This window comes from Chamaea fasciata, unplaced genomic scaffold (assembly GCF_029207755.1).
Source record: "Chamaea fasciata isolate MVZ Bird 193981 ecotype frontalis unplaced genomic scaffold, bChaFas1.0.hap1 SCAF_5, whole genome shotgun sequence".
Lineage (NCBI taxonomy): Eukaryota > Metazoa > Chordata > Aves > Passeriformes > Sylviidae > Chamaea > Chamaea fasciata.
This window is the reverse complement of record NW_027094090.1, coordinates 59891620-59910894: the sequence shown is the minus strand read 5'-3', so window position 1 is coordinate 59910894 and position 19275 is coordinate 59891620. Positions and strand designations below refer to the sequence as shown.

Here is a 19275-nt window from a genome sequence, read left to right as displayed (position 1 = left end):
ATGAATATACAGTTCCTGTTAGGTTCCAGTGGACTGGTTTGTGCCTAAACTGTAAAATAAGCAGATGTTTCAAGATAACAGCACTCTGTTTAACTTGTACCCATTGTCTGACCAAAGATAGCAGCCTTTAGGGGAAGTTTAATTCACTTGCAGCTAAAAAATCTTGGTAGGTCTGGGAGGAAGGATTGGCCTGAAGCACTGTTATCCTTTTGGTGTGTAGTGAAACTGAAACAGACATGGGTTTTTCTGTCCTCAGAGTAAATTTCACATAGCTCCTGCCTACGCAGAATATATCCACTGTACTCGGGACCCATACAGACAAGGGCAGTTTGAACTAGGTATGTGCAGGTGCGCTCTTGAGTGAGACTTTTTTGGTTTAGAATTGCTTAAGACTCAAGAGGGCAAAGTGCAGAAATTCTTTGGTTCTGTAGTTAATTCAGAAACCAGGATGTTTGCTTTTCATACCCTGTTTTTAAGGACTACTTAAAACTGTTTACCCAGGAATGATCTTGCCAAGTTCAAGGCTCTTAATTTTATACTGGAAAGAAGTAATATGGATATTTTAAATAAATAAATAAATAAGAGCAGCTAATGTTTTTAGCATGTTCTCTATGCTCTTGTACAGAACAAAATAATTAGTTAATCCTGTCATGTTGCCTTAGCACAGTACTTGGAAAACTGAAACTTCACAAACCATTTTCAGAGAACTGCAATCCATTTATCATTTAGTTTCCTTTTTTTTTTTTTTTTTTTTTGAAGAAACCTACATAATACCTAACATTTGCATTTCTCAGTCTATTTAACTGTGAAGGGTTGATAATTCTCTGAACCGTTTGTAAAATGTGTACACTTGAGATTATTGAGATTGGCAAATTCTGGCACACTGAGATTATTGATATTGGGGGGGCATTGCTTAAATTCAGTATGGAGAAAAATCATTGGGGCAATATCAGTTTCATAGAGAAAACCTTACTAAACACCCTTTGCAAGCATGTATTTAGACGACTCCATGGGAAATCAAGCAAATGTTAATCCACACTGATCTTTTCAGCTGTTCATTGGACCACCTTATTAAAAACAACTATTGCCTCTTGTGGAAGATCAGGTGACACCATGTCTGGAAATTTTTTGGATTAGCTTTTTGTTCCTGTTTAACTTGTCTCTCAGTTGTATAGTTATTTGAGTTCTGGGCTGATTCTAACCTGGATGTGGTGTCCTGGGACCTGTAACAGTATATAGGCACACAAGATGCATATGAACATTGTAAGCCACAGTAGCACTTGCCAGTTTTTCTAAGCTTGTGCAGGTTTTTTTTTTTTGGAGTTGACCTGAGGCTCTGATTCTGTGCAAGACATGGAGCTGATCAGTTTGAATGCTTTGAAACCTGTGTTCTTGCTTTTACTTTTCTGTGTACCCTAATCACAAGTCAGGTATTTTTTACTAATGATGAAGGTAGAGCTCTGATCAGTTTTCTGTACACATGTCTCTTCCACTCCAAGTTAGCCTCAGCATCTGGAAAGTTGACATCTTCAACATACTAATGTTCAACCAGACTTCATTCTGGTAACTCTTAACCACTCTTTAATCTCTTTTCCTTCACTGGAAGGTGGAGCTACACAACAGGGTCTTTAAATGCCAGCATATATATGTACACATGCATAGGGTATAAACTGCCAGCAGTTACATACTGTGCAGTACTTATTCCTCAGTTTGACATTTATCATCTAGCATGGGTGCTGGTAAAAAATACATTTTCAAATTGTACACACTATAAATCTGGATGTTATCAATCAATTTTTTTTTTAGAAATCCTCTCCTTGAGAGCTGAATGAGTTAGTTCAATTAAAACTTTATTTAAAGAGGATTTGGAAATTTTGGATCATTTTCCTCTGTTCTCTGTTTTTCACTTTTCATACCCTGCATTTCCTAACTCCAGCTGACAAAGTGCTGCATTGCACTTTTCTATGCAATATTTTTGGGCAAATTAAAAGCAGGAAGTACCAGAAAGTTCACAGAAGAGCATATTCTTGGGAGATTTCTTATCCAGCTTTACAGACCAAGGTATTCAGATACGATCTGACTATGCATTTACATTAACTTTCAGTGCCATTGCCTGGAAAAATTGTATTATAGACACTTTATAATAAACGAGATCAATTCTTCTTGAATATAATTTAGTTGGAATTTTAAGGTAATTAATGTGGCAAAATAACTTATTTCAGTTAAAGACATAGCTCCATTGCCCAACACAAATTTGCACAACTCCTGTAAGCTAGGAATTGAAAGCTAAACCCACTGAATTTTGTGGGTTAGCCTGCTGCTCTTCCCTTGGGAGAGGTGAGAAATTGAGCCAACAACATGTCAGTGCTCCAAAGCAGAGCATGAATCACAAGTTGGTTATAGAATTCAATTAGCATGGACAAAAAACTTCGCTAAACTATCTCAGTAAGAGAGTAACAATGATGTGCATATGACAGCAGGTTAGTAATAAATGCATTGTCAAAGTAATAAAGTCAAAAAAAGCTGTTTCAATAAATAAATGAGAATTTAATGGCAACTTGAAGAACAGAACTAAGTGCTCTGTGTACCGCCACCATTGATTCTGTATGTGGATTTGTAGAATGCTCTGGCAAGCTAATGATTTAGAAGCAAACTGAGAATTTTGGCAAATTTTAAACCAAAATTAGCATAGTACGTTTGAGGTCTAATCTTCAAAGTATTGCAGTAATTAGTGTGCCTTTATTCATCTCATAACAAGTGGAAACCTGACAGCCTCAGACTATGATGGTCTCTTAACTGCCCTGAATTTAGGAGAGTTTATTAAATGCAGCAGTATTTAGATGTAACCGCGGAGAATTTCCACTAAATATGGAAATCCCCCACAATCTGTTTGGATTTACTGCTGTAAACAGGGACTCCAGATCACCCCAAATCTGCCCTTGTTTTGGAAGAACCCGGGGCTATTCTGTGCTCCTTATTTTTACTCCCCACATCCAAAGTGTGGCACTCCCCCACTCAAATTCTGCGTATGAGCACAGGAACAGTTCCTATACTGGCTTTTCTCATTTTTTCCTTGAGGCTTGACCGCAGGGGTCGACGCTTCCCGAACACCACTATGCAAGGCCACGTCCTGAGGCCTGTGGGGCGCTGGGTGTCGGCCTGACCCGCACCGGCACGGCCGGGCCCCTCAGCGGCTGTCATCGCTTGATCGCAAACTGGGTGCCAAAGGCGGCCCCGCAGAAGCTCGGGGTTTATCCTCGGGGTTTATCCCCGGGGTTTATCCCCGGGGTTTATCCTCGGCGTTTATCCTCGGGGTTTATCCTCGGGGTTTATCCTCGGGGTTTATCCCCGGGGTTTATCCTCGGGGTTTATCCTCGGGGTTTATCCCCGGGGCACGGCCGCCCACGGGAGCTGTGGCCCGGGACTGCGTTTCCCAGGAGGAAGCGCGGGGCAGCGGGCGCGCCCCGCCCCGCGGAGCTCGGCGTTTGTTTCCGGGCCGAGCCGCGGAGCGGGGCCGAGCTGCCGAGCGGCGCCGTGCCCGCCCCGGCCCGCGGCCATGGACGAGGACGGGCTGCCCATCGTGGGCTCCGGCATTGACCTCACCAAGGTACGGGCTGCGCTCGCCCGGCGCTCCGGGGCTGCCGCTGCTCCTGGCCGGCGGCGGCTGCGCTGGCCCTGGTGCTGGGCGAGCCCCGCGTCCCCCCGGCGCCCGGCCCGGCGGCGGCGGCGAGGGCAGCTCCCCGTGCACCCGGGAGCCAGCGGGCTCCGGCCGCTTGCTTGTGCCTCCGGCCCATCTCCAGAGGCGCTCTGCTTCAAGTTCAGTGATAACGTTGTATTTGAAGACTAAGCCTTTTCAAGCATCGATCTGGGAGGCAAATCCCGTGCAAAGCTGTTTATTCGTTTCTTTTAATGTTGGAGAAACTTTCTTTTTTAAACTTAGGTTCCTCAATACAGAGCATAAAGACAGGACAGTTCCAGTTGACCTAGTGATTCTTCCATGCTCTCAGCCACCCCACAGATTTCTGATAAGGTCATAAGCACTGCTTGGCAAATTCTGGAACCACAGAATTGAACTTCAGCAGATGCTGAAGCATCGATCAGATGCTGTCGTACAAGTGCAAAGGTTGGAGGCTTGAAATAGTAGCTACAAAAGTCTCACAAAAAATCAGGATTTTTGAGATGGCCATAGTGAATTGCATATTGAATGCACTGATAAATCAGCGACTAAAGAAGAGGTGAAGACCAGAGTCACTGTATTCACACAAAAAGTGCGGTGAATAATAATATTGCTTATAAGTCTTTCGCTTAAATCAATGCAAATTTCATAGGCTAATTTCTTCTGTGAAGGTTAAGACTTAAAGCAATTGTCCGAGGTTATTACCCTGAGTCACTAAAATTTTATACATAAACTTCTGTGTGAAAGTTCCTGGTTCCAGTCTTCCGTAATGGTTCAAATAAAAATGCCAACTCTGTGTTACAATATGGCCACCATTCTTTTTGGCAAACATGTGATTCTACATTTTAGTCTGAAAAGTATGTGAGCATCGAAACTGATTCGGAGGATAATTTTTGGGAGGTAGTCTGGCCTTGAAAATGAGAGCCAGTAGGGTAGCCACTAAATACTTAGATGGCAACATCACTACACTTCAGTTTTTGCCATGGTGTTGGTTGTAACTGAGTATTAGTATGGCTGGCCAAGTTTGCTTTTCCTTCTTAACCTCCAGAAGGAAAGATTCTAATTTCCTCACTGTTTCTAAAAAATATTAACACTGATTTTCAGGAATTATCACAATTTAATCTAAAAGTGTTTTCTTTAAGATAAACAGTCCTTTGTTTCTTGGAGCTTGTTGCCTTTTCTATGTGTCCTGTAAATTCTCAGCTGTCATGTTAGTAGATTTTTAGTGGCAAAGGATTTGTATGAATGCATATGTGTACTAGAAAATGGTTTGTGTATGTATGCATTCACAGCAGCCGCACTCAAGACAGATTTCCAAATAATTTCTTCTAAAAAAATATGCATTTTAACAGATACTTCAATCCAAATGTAAAAATTGATATTGATGTGTAACCTAATTTTCTTATATTTTAATACAGGTTCCTGCTATTCAGCAGAAAAGAACTGTAGCATTTCTAAACCAGTTCGTAGTTCACACAGTGCAGTTTCTCAACCGCTTTTCTACTATTTGTGAAGAGGTATGTTTATTATTTTCCCAGCTATCCCTTTATACAATTTTAAAAATTCAAGACATGAGAAGCATTCATTTAAATATTTTTGATGCAGTAATGCTGGTAGCTTAAACAAAAAAAATGTAGTCTGCTTTCTGTTCAAGGTTTCTCTTGAGTAAGTGCTGAAGACAGATTTTTTCCCCAAGGAATCCAAATGAATTCTTGATTGTGCCACACTCAGTCCTGTTTCCTTAAACTTTTGCATTTGGAACTGTCTCTGAACTTTTTGATACAGGGAGTTTATTCTCAGCAGCTTCATCTCTGGCTCTTACCTTGTTATGAAGGAAGGAATGTTCTTGTGGTCCATCAAAACTTACTTTCAGATTTTATCACCTTCAATTTAAAAGAGTGATACACTAAGCACTGAGTGCAAATAGTTTTTATGTTGAAAAAAGGACATTTTTGGCAAGTGATTAGTATAGAACATGAAGCCCTTAACTTCAGTTTCCTGTAAAAAACTGTATATATCTAGGATTAGTAAGTTTATGTGATGACTTTAGAGTCCGTGGAAATACACCAGACTGACAAGATTAGAATTGTCCACTGAGCAGGACAAGTGCCCTCCTTGTAAAAAGGGTGTTTCTTAACGTGGCTTTGAGTGTAACCTTTTTGTCTTTGGAGTTTTTTTGTACTTTTTCATTAGTTTATTCAACAAAGAATGCTGTACAGCTCTAGCCAGCTGAGCAAGGGCAGCAGTCAAATCCAATTAGACTAAGCCACGTAATCTGAGAAATTCTGTTATTTGTTGGTGAAGTTTGGAGCCAGACCCGTGACAAGTATAAAATTTGGCTACTACATGAATATATATGCTTCAGAGGAAAAAAAATTCATTTTTCCTAGGTTTTTAAACTTCTTGTAACTTGATAGGTGGGACAGTGTAACTGCCTGATGATGCTGTTGTCAGTTGTCCAAAAATGCAGTTGTTACCCGATCTCAGTGTTCCCTCTTCCATGGGCCCTGTAAATCAGAGCACATATATTTAAAGCCACCTTGAGCACACAGCAGTGCTGTGAAGTCTGCCTAATAAAAATTAGTTAACCAAAATGTGTTGTTTCCCAAGAGACTAAAATAGTTGCTTTATATACTCTTTGAGAAGTTTTTCAAATTCATGAAGTACAGAAGTGCTTTTAATGTGAAAGGTCACATAAAAAACATCATCACATCTGTGGTGTAAGTCAACAGAAGCCAAGAAACTCAAAATCAGGGCTGACACCATCCTTAACTCTAAATTTATTGGCTCTTGTCTAGTCAAATAGACCCATAAAATTGCATAATTGTCTTTTGTACATCTTTCCTTCCCCCTTATCCAGTTAAATGTAGGACATATAGTTCCTTCCAATAGGGACTGACTTCTCTTCATGAACAAAGGACCATCTGTAAACAAGTCAGTGCACTATCCAAAAAGACTAACTCCTGTCAGTCTTCTACTTTTTCTAGCATATTGGCAGAACTGCCATTTTCTTAGGGTGTTAAACTTCTGCTTCAGAGCCAGGCAGAATCTTGCCAAGGTGCCAGAAAGCTGTCAGAATGGTACATATCTGCCAGCCCGCACTCTAGCCAACTTCACTTGGACAGGTCTGGTGGAGTATGGTAGTGATTAGTTAAAAGACTGGCAGTTCTTATGGAGTAATTATGGAGAAAAACTTAAGTTGTTTTCTTTTTTTAAAAAAGGTCAAAATTTGATTGAGGTGCACCTGGAGCATATAAAGTGTCTGGTTAGTTCTGATTCATTGTGGATTTTGACTGGATAGGACTTTGAATCACCTACTGTATTAATTATCAGATTTTCTCTTTGTATTTGCTCAGTTACATACACATGACACTATAGCTTTTCATCTTCCATGCTTGGAAAAAGCTTTGAAGAAACATCATTTGGTAACTGGGATGGTAATGTCTACCATTAGTCTCCAGCTGCCCACATTAATACCCTGTTTACTCTGGCTTTCTTTTGTACATAGTCTGTCTTCAGTTGGGAAAACCAACCGCGGAGTAAAATTATTTGAAATTTGTACTACTGTAGCTACTGTACTAAAAAGGGTTGTCATTGCTTCATTTATTTCATGATGCGATAATCTCATTTACACTGTACTCTGCCTTCAGCAGGGAGAAGACAAAAGTGGTTCTTTTTTTAACTAGATGCAAGCTGTTTTATGTATCCAAGTGCATGGGGGAGTGTTTTCACATCCTAATTGTTTTCTGTTGTAGAAATTGTCAGCACTGTCTCTCCGTATCCAACAAATTGAAACCACACTCAATATTCTGGATGCGAAGGTTTGTATGGATATAGACTTCATCTTCTAACAGTAACAGCCTCCTAGATTATGTCAAGTACTTTCCTTTTTACACTCTGAATTGAGCAAATAAGTTTTCATAATGATTTGAAGGAGCTAATATAAAATCCTGATATCAAAAATTTTCTCTTTGCGGGCTTTGCTACTTATACTGTGTAACATTTGAATATGTAGTTGATACAGAAGAAAGGAACCAACAGTACCTAGTGGAAAATTTGAGTTTGGTAAGCATGTGGAACAGGAAAGGAGCCATACATACTTTTTGTCATACAAACTCTAATAAGGAAATTCTTACCCCCTTTGTAAAACAAAAGTATCTTTGTATGTTACTGGACTGTAAGGGCTTCAGCTGAAATAAATAACTAGATAGAAGCCTTGTAAATCTTTGATATTGAAAGGTGACCTGAACTGGATCAAAGTTAGTGTAAATGTGTTTATCTCCTTCAGCTGAAATGACAAAAGGATATAATCTGTGGTCTTATATAGGAATATAGTATACCATTTACTAGAAGAAAAAATCAACAAATTCCCAAAGACAGTAAATCACCCACTATAAAATTTTAAGAAATTCTCCTTTCAATAATGATGGAGGCAATATCAGGGAAATTTTTGTGGGGGAAAAGTAGTGTAATAATACAAACAGAACTTACTAACTCTTACTTATTTCAGAACATTTAGGAATGATCCAAACTGATGATTTTTGCAGAATTCTTCATAATCACGCTATATAGAATTTCCTTCAAATAGATTTGTGGTGTGTTTAATATCCATTCACAGCATTTCCTTAAAAAAAGTGAAAGATGTAGAAAATTGAAAAATTTGTAACCAGTCTCCCATCTGTTAGGTGATAGCGCTGTTCTTGCCATGATTTCTTTCACTGTACGGGAAGTAGCAGAGATTGCATGGCTCTCATGTGGTTGATAAGTGCAGTAGCAAAATGCTAGGAAGGTGTGGAAGCCTTTCCTGTTCTGCAACCCTATGTTAACAGTGAAAGTTTTTATTGTAGCAGCCAGCTGAATAGAAAGATTTTTTTTCCCAATCAAAATGCCAAAAGTAGGGGCAAAAAGTTAAAAGTTACAGTTTTACTAATGTAAAACTTACCTGGACAATAAGTGGTAAGCAGAGTGCTGCAGATTTTCTTGTACATGTAGTCTTATGAAGTGTTCATTGCTCATTTGATGATGTTTTTTGCAATCAGCTATCCTCAATTCCTGGCCTAGAAGATGTCAAATTTGAAGTGTCCAGTGCAAATGTGAACAGTGTTACAAATGGTCCTGTGGCACAGGCTGCTGCAGACCAGCAGACAGCTGGATCACCTCAGTCTGGAGTAAGTAATGGAGCATAACTCATACCGTGAAGGAATAGAGCTCTCCAGGTCCAGTTTTTAATGTAATTTGAAGTAGATAGAAGAAGCAAGTCTATTGGAAGTGAGCAATCAAATGTAAAAGTCTTAAGACTAGGCTTTTCTCTCCTGGCACTGTTTTATCAAGTGACTTAGAACAAAAAAGGCTATAGCCTTTCTTAACTATGTGACTTTAATTAGAACTAACTCAAATCTAATGCTAAATTTCTCCTTCCTCTTCAATCACACTAAAAATATGAACATGAACTACATCAGGGAGCTGTGAAGGTCATGAATAAAAAAAACCAAATCACATCATTGCAACGCTTTTCTCCTTTCTTCAGAGTGTGAGCTTTTAGCTCAAATTGGAATTTCTAGCATACCTTATTCTAAAGAGTTTATTGCATTGAAGGTTTTCTGTGTATTATCCTCCATGTCCAGAAAGTGCCAGGTTCTTACAAGCAATCAGCATTAAGATACTATCCCTACAACTAACTTTTTGTCATTTTGGGGAGTTTAATATGTGTGGTTGGTTAATTTTTTAACCCAGACATTTAAATCCCGTGATCACCATTTAACTAAGTAAGGTTTTCTGGCCCATTTGTAGATGGAGTTCATTTCCCAGTTTCCTCTTGCAGTTTCTTCTCATGGAATCCTCAGTTCTGATCTCTGCTCATTCTCTTATTTGGCCGAAGTTGCTGTGAAGAAGCAGCAGCGGGAGCACTCTGCTGCTTTGGCCTGTCTGTCAAAGACTGTAACTCTGATTTGCAAGCAGCGGCAGGAGAGACACTGGACAGCATTGCTTGTTCCAGCCACGTTAGAGAATGACTCACCATGAGTTCATTTTCTTTAAAATGTTCCTCCTCTCAGATACTGAAGTATATTTAAGTATATAAAGTTCATATATTTCTGAAAGGATGTTCCCAATGCTGCTTTCAAGTGATTAATTTCATAGAAAAAAACAGTTTTCTGTGTTCATTTAATAGTAGTGGAACTTTTTGTCATTTTTAATTCTATTTAAATTAAATACCGTCAAGGAATCTTTGATTTCATTACATTATCCTTTAAGTAATGATTTATACTCAAAAGTATAGTTTAGAAGTTACATGATCCATATGAAACCATTGTCAGGGAATCAAATATTTTGAGGATAAAAGGCATTTGACTACTGGAGGAGATTTTTTTATAAAAAGACCTTTTACATTTAATACTGTGCTACTCATTAAATACAACTTAATAAGGTTATTAGGGGCTTTTTGGTTTTTTATGTGTTGTTCAATAACTTAAAATTGTATGTAAAAGTAGAAAGTGAACTACAAAAGAGATGGATTTTGTGATTTCATACAAACCTCTAATTTTCTGAGTGTAGATCAGAATAATCTTGATGAAGAAGAGTTGCACTTTACCCTAAAATACCCAGCTTTATGGACTGGAATCTCTCCATGAGTGTGGTGTGTACACCTAACCATTAAAGGGTTGGTTTGTTCTTCACATACAGCAGAACAATACACAAGAAGAAGGGTTACAGAAAACTGAGGCAGTAACAGAAAATGTCACAACTGTGGCCAAGGACCCAAGATATGCCAGATATCTCAAAATGGTACAAGTGGTAAGTCAGCTCTCATGTCATTCTTTGGCTAGGATGTTATTTTTTGGTGGAATGTACCACACAACTGTAAGTGAACATTAAATATCTGGAAACATATATTGCAACAGTAATCTTTAAGGTAGGATAACATCAGAATATTCTAGCACATCTTCTCTAATAAATGAATTAATGTAATATATTCCCTCAGACAGCTTCTGGCAAGATCTTTCTACAAAATTCTGCTGGTAGACTTGTGAACTGAAGGTGTGAAATGTGTAAATGCAAAGTGATATTAGCCAGAGGCACAGAAGATGCCACTGTAAGTGGAGTTGTCCTGGCAAACTGGAGTCATTCCCTGCATACACACTGATTACAGTCTGATTGTACTGTAGGGTACAAAATACAGCTTTGCGAGTATAATCCAGAACACGAGTATTTGATATTTCTGTAAGGACCAAAATAGAGATACAGGGATTGCTTCACTGTCTGCTTCCACTCCAGTTTCCCATTATGCATGATGCAGGTTTTCTTTACGTATTTGTCTGTGGTGCTATAGATAAATAGGAAATAAATGATTGTAATCTCAACATAAAACAAGTGTGAAATCTAATGAAGGAGTGAGAAGGTCAGTGGGAGACTATTTGTGATATTTTTAAGAGGTCACTTCACATTCACAAACTTAAAAATGAGATTGGAAACAAAGAGTTAATTTCAATTTATTTTCAATTTGTCAGTGGAAATTTTCCTCTAAAAGATATATTATAATTCTGGAAAGTATGACTATGTCATGGTATTAATAAAATGTTGCTTATGTTAAAACTAACTTCATGATTTCACTCAGTCTTCAGAGAAATTACTACAATTGGTCTGCTTTATCCCTTGAATGATGTTCCAAACTTTATTTTTCACTTAAATCACAAGTTGGCACTTTATGGGTAGCTTATTACAAACCATTTGGAAAACCTAACAGTGGAATAGTAGCAGAGAGTAGAACATTTTGTTAGTGTATTGATTTAATGCCAGACTTCAAAGTGGATTTGAAAGTGCTGGATGGTCTAATTACTCAGATTTTTTTGATTTTTTTTTTTGTGTGTGTGTGTGTGTGTGTGACTGCTAGAGGAATGAGATCTCACTTTCCACATTTCTCCTGTGTACTGGCAGTTCCTGGTGACTCCTCTGCCAGTTGTAAACAGTGTGGTAGGAAAGTCAAACTAACATACTACAAATTAATGTGGGTTTTTATATTTGCCAAACTTGTCTCCTTGTCCGGTCAAGTATTTCAGTTTGTGTCATTAATTTGCCCAAATTAGGTTTCTAGCTGAAGATTTGTTTGAACTGATAATTTATTTATAACTCACAATGTTTGCAGTATAAAAGAGCACCATTCTACAGTAAAAGTAGCTCTTCCGTGAAATTGTGACAAACTCATTTTGGTGGAGTGCAGTTGAGGATACTAAATTCTTACTTTTTAAAATTTACAACAATATTCCAAGAAATCATACAAAAGCAGTACCATATTTGCAGATTGAAATTTAGGAAAGCATGAAAGGTAAAGTAATTGTAATGCCCTGATTGTGTTATAAACAAATAGAGGTACAATGTTAACTGTTTCCCTTCAGATAAGAAGCCTAAAAGGGCATTTTGATTAAACTTCAGATCAGTTTTCTGAATCTATGATATATGAGGGTACTGAGAGGATTTTTTCTCACAGATTTTAATGCACACAATGCTGGAATAAAACATACTCCAAGTGTGAACATAAAAACAACCTGTTCTTAGAAGTCCTATACCAAGTTCCCTGTGATTAAAATAAAATATGATTTCTGCTTTGCCTGATCTGACTCAATTCTGTTTTCACCTGGTTTGGGTTGATGCATAAACAATTCATCAGTGACTTCTGAGGTAGGGAAAAGTACCCTAAGAGCAATCAAGCAGAGGAAAAGCATTAGTACAAGATGGTGTGTAGACCCACAATCCCTGGTGTCCAAATCTATACTAGAATAACTGAATTTTTAAACCGTCATAAAATACTCAAATAAATATTCAAAATATTCACCTTTGTAATGCACATCAGTTGTGAAATACTGAGATGTTCTTTTATTTCAAGCTATTACCTTGCAACTATTTCAGTGACCTCTTTTGATATTATGCCTGATAGATTGCTAGAGCCATGTACCTTTGTGCTCATGCACAAGCCTTGATTATGATTCTTACTGTGGAACTGTCACTAGAATCACATCTTTCCCTGGAACACTAGTTATGGCTGCCCTTTATTTTATCACTATTTTAGTTGCTTTTGGACAAAAAAAATACTAGTCCTACACCACTTTCCATTTAGAATTTCTTTGACCACTAGTAACTTTGTCCCTTTCGAATCAGAAATTGTATCTTTGTTTGGTTTGGGTTTCTTTTCCCATATCCTATATTGGCGTGGAGTGATCCAGATGGTATTTCTGATGGTTTCCAAGGGGAGATAGCAAAGCAACAAGTTGCCTTTGAACAACTTTAGTGGAAACATAGGAGCAGTTTGTTGGAATGTATCTCATGACAGGACATGGGTCTTGGTTATGTGATCCAAGATAAGAGGATGTTTAGGTGTTGATGAATAAAGTGCAGAAGCTGTGGAAGGACTTGCAGTGAAGGGAAGGAGTTTTTTTAACATGTACATAGTTGGCTGAAATCTGTCCACAAGTCACAGAAGATTCAAGCCTGACTGCACAAGCAGTTGTATTCAGAAAAATCACTTTTAAATTATGCTTCTGTTCTCATGTCCTGTGTGCCTTTTTCTCCATGCTTTTTAGACTTCTCCAGTTTTTAGCACTGCCTTAAGAGATCCTTCAGGAGTGATAGCAGATGCACTTCCCTGGTTTTCCTCTCTCTCTTGGGTATACCTTCAGCATGCCCAAGTCTTTCCTAGCACAACTTCTCTTCTGTCTTTGTGCTACTTTGTGCTTTCTCCACGTTCTTACCCATACAGATAACTTCAGCTTCATGATTTTGTCTGCATGAATTGCAAATATATCTATCCAGTCTTGATTCTCTCCCTGCAACTTTTTCTAGATGTTTTGCCATAAATATAAAATGGATTAAAAGGCCTTCTAATCTCAGTTGTTTCTTGCTTCTATGTTCATATTGATGGCAACTGAGATTCTTGTTCCATGCTGTTGTTTGAGAAGTGACATGCATTAATTTATATGAAAGTGTGGTTTAAAAGTACCTGTGTGATTTAACTCACCTGTTTGTGTCCAGTAGTTTTATATTATTCTTTCTCCTGCTACACAGGGTGTTCCTGTTATGGCAATACGTAACAAAATGATTTCTGAGGGGCTAAATCCAGATCTTCTTGAGTAAGTAACTTGTGACTCCCAGTAGGGCTGCAGTGCAACTGTGTGTTTAAAAAACTTGGAAAAACATGCTTAGAAAAGGTTGTTCAATGTGGTGTGAGCTATAGCAGTGACAAGCTAGCATTTGACAATGTGCATTTGGCATTGAGGACTCAAATAAAAGGTTAGTAGCCATTTTCACTGCCCTGTTTAGACTATGAGGTTTTTCCCACATACTTGCTTTCAACACTCCAATAAGAAAATGTCATTATTTTAGAGTAGTAAGAACAAACTCAATCTTATTTTGCTGGATGCATGAGGGACAACACAGTTGTTTCCAGATTCCCTCAGTAAATGGAGTGTACAACGTGACTTCAAAATTGACAGTGTAAATTGAAGTCAGCAGTTTAAAATTTTGGCTGTTGATTGAGTTAACCTGATGTGAAAACTACTAAGAATAGATAGTAATTTTCTAAGCTTCTTGTCTGGCCATAAACATTAATTTTAGTCTTATTTTAAATTTAATTTAGTCCTACTGTATTATTTCACAGAATTTGTTAAACTGATGAATGTATTAGCTTTCATTCATACATTATAGACACCAAAATGTTTTCAAGTATTTTTGCATTCTTTTCAGAAACTGTCAGGGTATTAAAAAGTCTATTTTTCCTTTCCAGTGAAGTCTTTCTACATTTTGTAAAGGCTTATTCTGAAACTAGCTACTTGTTAAATAAAATGAACCTGAAGTATCATCATATGATTAGTCACTTTAGCTCCCAGCTACTTCCTTGTCTAGATAAGCCTAAAGTAGTTATTCCTCAGGGGTTTTTTTTACTAATGAAATGAGAAAGAAAGAAAGACCCTATGCAAGTTGGAGATAGGTTTAGCAAATATGGGTTTTCTATATGTGTGTTAAATGTATTGTATTTTTTGCTGTGCTTTCAAGTCCATATCTTTCTATAAATGCTGTTATTTCTTCATGTTTGGGTGTTTTTTATAGTAAATAAACCAAAAATGTAATAGCTTAAAATTTCAAAGGCTATTTTTTAAAAAATGTCTGCTGTTGGATTGTCTATTTTGCGTTGAGACAGAAACATTATTACTCTGGATTGAGGCTCACAGAATGTGTTTGGGGTTAGATCTCCAAATCCATCTTCAAAGGTCTGTGCAACAGTAATGCTTAGACAGATTAATCAGATTTTCTTTAAAATACTATTGGTTTGAGAACTGGTTAAAGAAAGCTAATTATTTGGCAAGGTGCATAATGTGGAACATTTTAAGGTATCAGAGGTGACCTTTCAATATGCTTGCTTTCTTGTCTTGATATTATAGGCTTCTTCTTTTAAATATATCTTGCCATTCACACAGCATTTCTTGGGTCTTCAACTTCCTTAGGTCTCCTCACTCAGTCCCAGGGAAAATTAGGAAAATGTACATATGGCTGGCTGTGTGCCCAGTCACTTACTGCAGACTGCCCGAGCTCCTTGCCATTGGCTGAGCATGGGTTATTTGTGGCTGTAGATGTGCTAATTCTAATGATACAATATTGTTTCTACACTCTCCTCTTGGCTTTTCCAGCTCGGATTTTGCTCCTTTCTCAACTTTTCACAGCGTTTTGTAATTGCCTGTTCTATCAAGCTCCCAATTTACCTATCTTTAACTTTTGTTTCTTACCTTTCCTCTCTTGCCTGCCTTCAGTTCCAGAAGAATTTGTCCTGCTCTCATAAACTAAAGGAATTCAGCACCATCTTCCTCTTCTTAATAAATGAGAGGTTTTGCACTGGTCTCTCCAGATCTCATGTCTTTGCACAGCTCTTCTGTTTTGTCATTACCACGGAAACAATGAATAATATTGCGAAGTGGTATTTGCATGAGAAAGCAAATGCTTTCTTCATTTGTTTTAGAGGTGTGCAGCAGAGAGGGAGAAGGCTCTTCTGCAGTTCTTTGACACACTTCTCATCTTTGCACCAAAAATGTTTAGGAACACTTTAAAGTTACCTTAGGGATTCCCAACAGAGAAATTACACTAAACAGAACTAATGTTGGAAAAGAAATTCTATACCCCCAAGATAAATAAGAACAGGATGATTAATACAACTGTCAGTTTAAAATGCAATATTTTATCCAAGAGATGTTAACTGTCATACAGGAAGTGAGTTTCTCTGAATGTCATTTCCCCCCAAGTATAATTATGTGTATATTGTATGTATTTTTTACCTTGCTTTCAGCCTTTATAAGGCTCTGTATTGCTTGTATGTCAAATTCATTACATACTTAGGAGGGAGAGTCCGTGGAGATCCAGCATCTTCAGGCAGTAATGTTAGTTTTTAGATGGCTTGCTTCTCTCACCTTCATTTCCAATAGATTCCCCAAGCAAACATTTTGCCACAGTGTTAAGATCCATCCTAAATACTCTCTTTGAAACTAAATACAAGAGGTCTAATCATTTGTAGTCAATAAAAATCCCATGGCTGCTCTTGCATGTCAAATTTAACCCAATGTTCTAGCCAAATTCCACTCTGAGTAATTCTTTTTTGCTTCACTAAATTATCCCTGCAGTTTTAGTTGGATACAATATTGTTCATTTCCTGTCTTATTTTTTTCATGTACTATTTACACTGCTCAATGGTGTACAGAATGTTCCTTTCAGCCCTAGAACCTCTGAAGATTGAAAAAAAAATTGAATTAATCATCATTGCCTGCTTTCAACTCTTTCTACAAGTGTTTGCCACTTCTTAATGACCTGTCATCATTTCTGATGGCATCAAAGGCATGCATTCACACTGGTGTCTACAGAGTTTTGGTGTCCAGTGAGTTAGAGTTTCTAGTGTTTGCCCTTCAGTTGTAGGTGAAGCAATACCACCAAGGTGTGAGTTTGTGAACCATAAACAGTTAATGTGTTAAATGTTGTGGCAATAAAGTGCCTGCAGTTGTCATGCAAGGACAGTGGTGTTACGTGCTGAGCTGCTTGTGTTCTCAGCTGGATATGCAACAAAGAATGTTTTTGTTGCCTGCAGGACCCCAGATGCCCCTGTGCCTGCCTGGGGAGACGATGGCAAAGCAGAAGACAGTTCTGATAGTGAATCTTCATTCAGTGACTGAAGAGATTGATTCCAGCCTTTGGAAACCTTTGTTAAGTGCTCATATGTTGGGAGCTTTGGCAGACAATGGTTTTGCGTGCATCACATGGGTGACATGGTTTATCTGATGGCATTTTTAAGAACTAAGATCCTCCATGTTCTCTTCTGGAAAGTTTGAACAGGCACCATGTTTCAACCTGAACCTTCCCCGATGAAAATGAATCATAAGATCCTTGCAGTGTTCATGCTGCATCATGTCAGATTTGTTTCTGATTATGATGAAATTACTTTGGAGAGGTCTAAGAATTCCACACCTCTAAACCTCCATGTCTCTAAAACTGCATTTTGGTCATTGTTAGATTTTCTGTGTAACATATTTAACCTATGTTGCCTTCTTTCTGCCCCATAAGTTAAAGGTAAATTAACTTTGGAAAGTGAAAATGTTCCATTGATGAACTGTACTTTTTTATCAATGACCTATATCTACAGGAACAAGAACGAGAATTACATATGTCAGCTCTCTTATGGTGATTGCAAATCAGTGATACTCAGATTTGAAAAAAACCTAAAATACAAGTGAAAAATACATTTAAACCCATTTTTAATCTATTTTCAAGGCATATACTGCTATTCAATGCCACATTAGAATCTGTATGAAGCTGAAAAGGAACTGCTACTTGTGAAGGATTGATTTATCTGATTCAGGTTGCAGTGTTGTAGAAAGGTACAAACATGGCAAGGTTGGTTTGAAAATGACACTGGGAAAAAAGCAAGGGAGTGAGAGATTATTAATGGAATCTCACTACTTGTTCACTGTTATGTGGGTCAGTTGAAACCATTTTCTGACTTTATTGGCCTTACTTGAAAGAAGCTGTGGCTGGGCAGTTTGCTTAGGATGAGAAATCACCTCCAAGTTTGTGCCTTTGCTGATCATTTCAGCAAAGAAGCTAAAATTCAGTTTGTATAAGGATAAAACTACCTTGGCACCTCTTGAGGCATGTAGTGAGGAACAATATAAAGAAATGCCTGATGTGCCCTGAAGATTCCCCTCAAAATTACTTGATGTACTCCATGACTCAAAAATGATATTTCGTTAAAGAATCTTCTTTAATACAATTTGTTCCACATGAAATCCTTCACAATCTGAATTCCCCAGATTATTGTGATACCAGAATGCTGTGTGCCAGGCAGTCATTAACTTTCTGGTATTTCACATTCTTGCTGCGACTAAGAGAAGACTAAAACGGAAACTCCAAGTATATAAGTTTGTTAGCCTTTATGACTGAGTCAGTACCTTCTCTCTTAGTTATTTGTGCCCCTTCAGTAGGTTACCTGCTTTTTTTTTTTTTTTTTTTGTCATTTAAGCATGGTTCACATTTAAGCCTAGCAGACATATTTATGCTCTCCATAACCTGTAAATCAGAGTAATGCCTGAATCCCTACAGAAGCATATATGCACTAGAGAATGTCTAGAGATGGCATTTCAATGATGGCTTAATTACAATTGAACACTTAAAATGTACTTAATAGTTAACATTTGGCAAAACACAAAAAATAGTAACATATTAGCAATAAGTATTTCAAATGTAAATGTGAAAAGGTTATTTCAGATGTATATATTGAAACGCTCATTTTTAAAATCTATATTTGAAAACTCATTTAAGCAGTCTGTATAATAAAAGCTGTACTTTGTAAACCAGAGTTGTTGTTTTATTTTATTCCTGTATCTTCTTCTTAACAAGACAATGAAAATTCTTCCAACATCTCTGCGATTCATGTTTTTCCAAAACTAACTTTGCTGAAGTTGTATCACCCTGCTAGCCTAAGGGAAGAGTTTTGGAAATTGGGGTTTGGAGTTAAAGTTAACCCAGGTGGCACTCTGACAACAGGAGAACTGAGTATCCCATAGCCGCTGTTCGAAGAAGCAAATTTAAGGAAGGCTGAAATAAATGAGTGTTATATGTTTGATACTTTTGAACTGACATGAACCTTTGTAGGGAAGTGGCATGATTTAAAGAGTTGAACTGAGACACAGTAGTTAATTATTTTTCTAAAGAAATAAGCAAGGTTAACAAAAGACATTTAAGAAGGCATAGCTTCAGTTGTTTAACATCCTGAAGAAACTTTTTGTGTAAAATAACTTTAGTTTGAAAAAAACCCTAAATTGTCTTTTACACCACTGCAGATACACTTTTATTTGGAATGAAAAAGAAAGCCTCTGGCCTACAGACACTTGTTAAAATATGGGACAATAAATCAGTAATTATATATGTCACAGAATAACAGTTTCAAAAACAGGGATTATGAATTTATTGCTTAAAAATTGGAATTTTTTTTCAGAGTAGAAGCTTACTTTTGGAGTAGGGTAACTTCAATAAACTTGCAGAAACATTAAGAAAAATCTTGCCACTTTGTCTCTCCCAGC

The 19275-nt window shown here is 37.6% G+C and overlaps 1 protein-coding gene across 2 annotated transcripts; it reads left to right on the top strand.

The window, feature by feature from the left end:
- The first annotated feature begins 3499 nt into the window (after nucleotides 1–3499).
- Nucleotides 3500–18544, top strand: WASHC3 (WASH complex subunit 3). Of its 2 annotated transcripts, none has more exons than XM_066183920.1 (7): nucleotides 3500–3607; nucleotides 5095–5193; nucleotides 7432–7497; nucleotides 8716–8844; nucleotides 10361–10468; nucleotides 13730–13794; nucleotides 16788–18544. In XM_066183920.1, exons 1-7 carry the CDS (start codon nucleotides 3557–3559, stop codon nucleotides 16870–16872), a joined length of 603 nt encoding a protein of 200 aa, XP_066040017.1. In that variant the 5' UTR covers nucleotides 3500–3556; the 3' UTR covers nucleotides 16873–18544. The 2 variants fall into 2 exon arrangements, with proteins under 2 accessions (XP_066040017.1, XP_066040016.1); XM_066183919.1 differs by having other exon boundaries at nucleotides 10358–10468.
- Nucleotides 18545–19275: the final 731 nt, after the last annotated feature.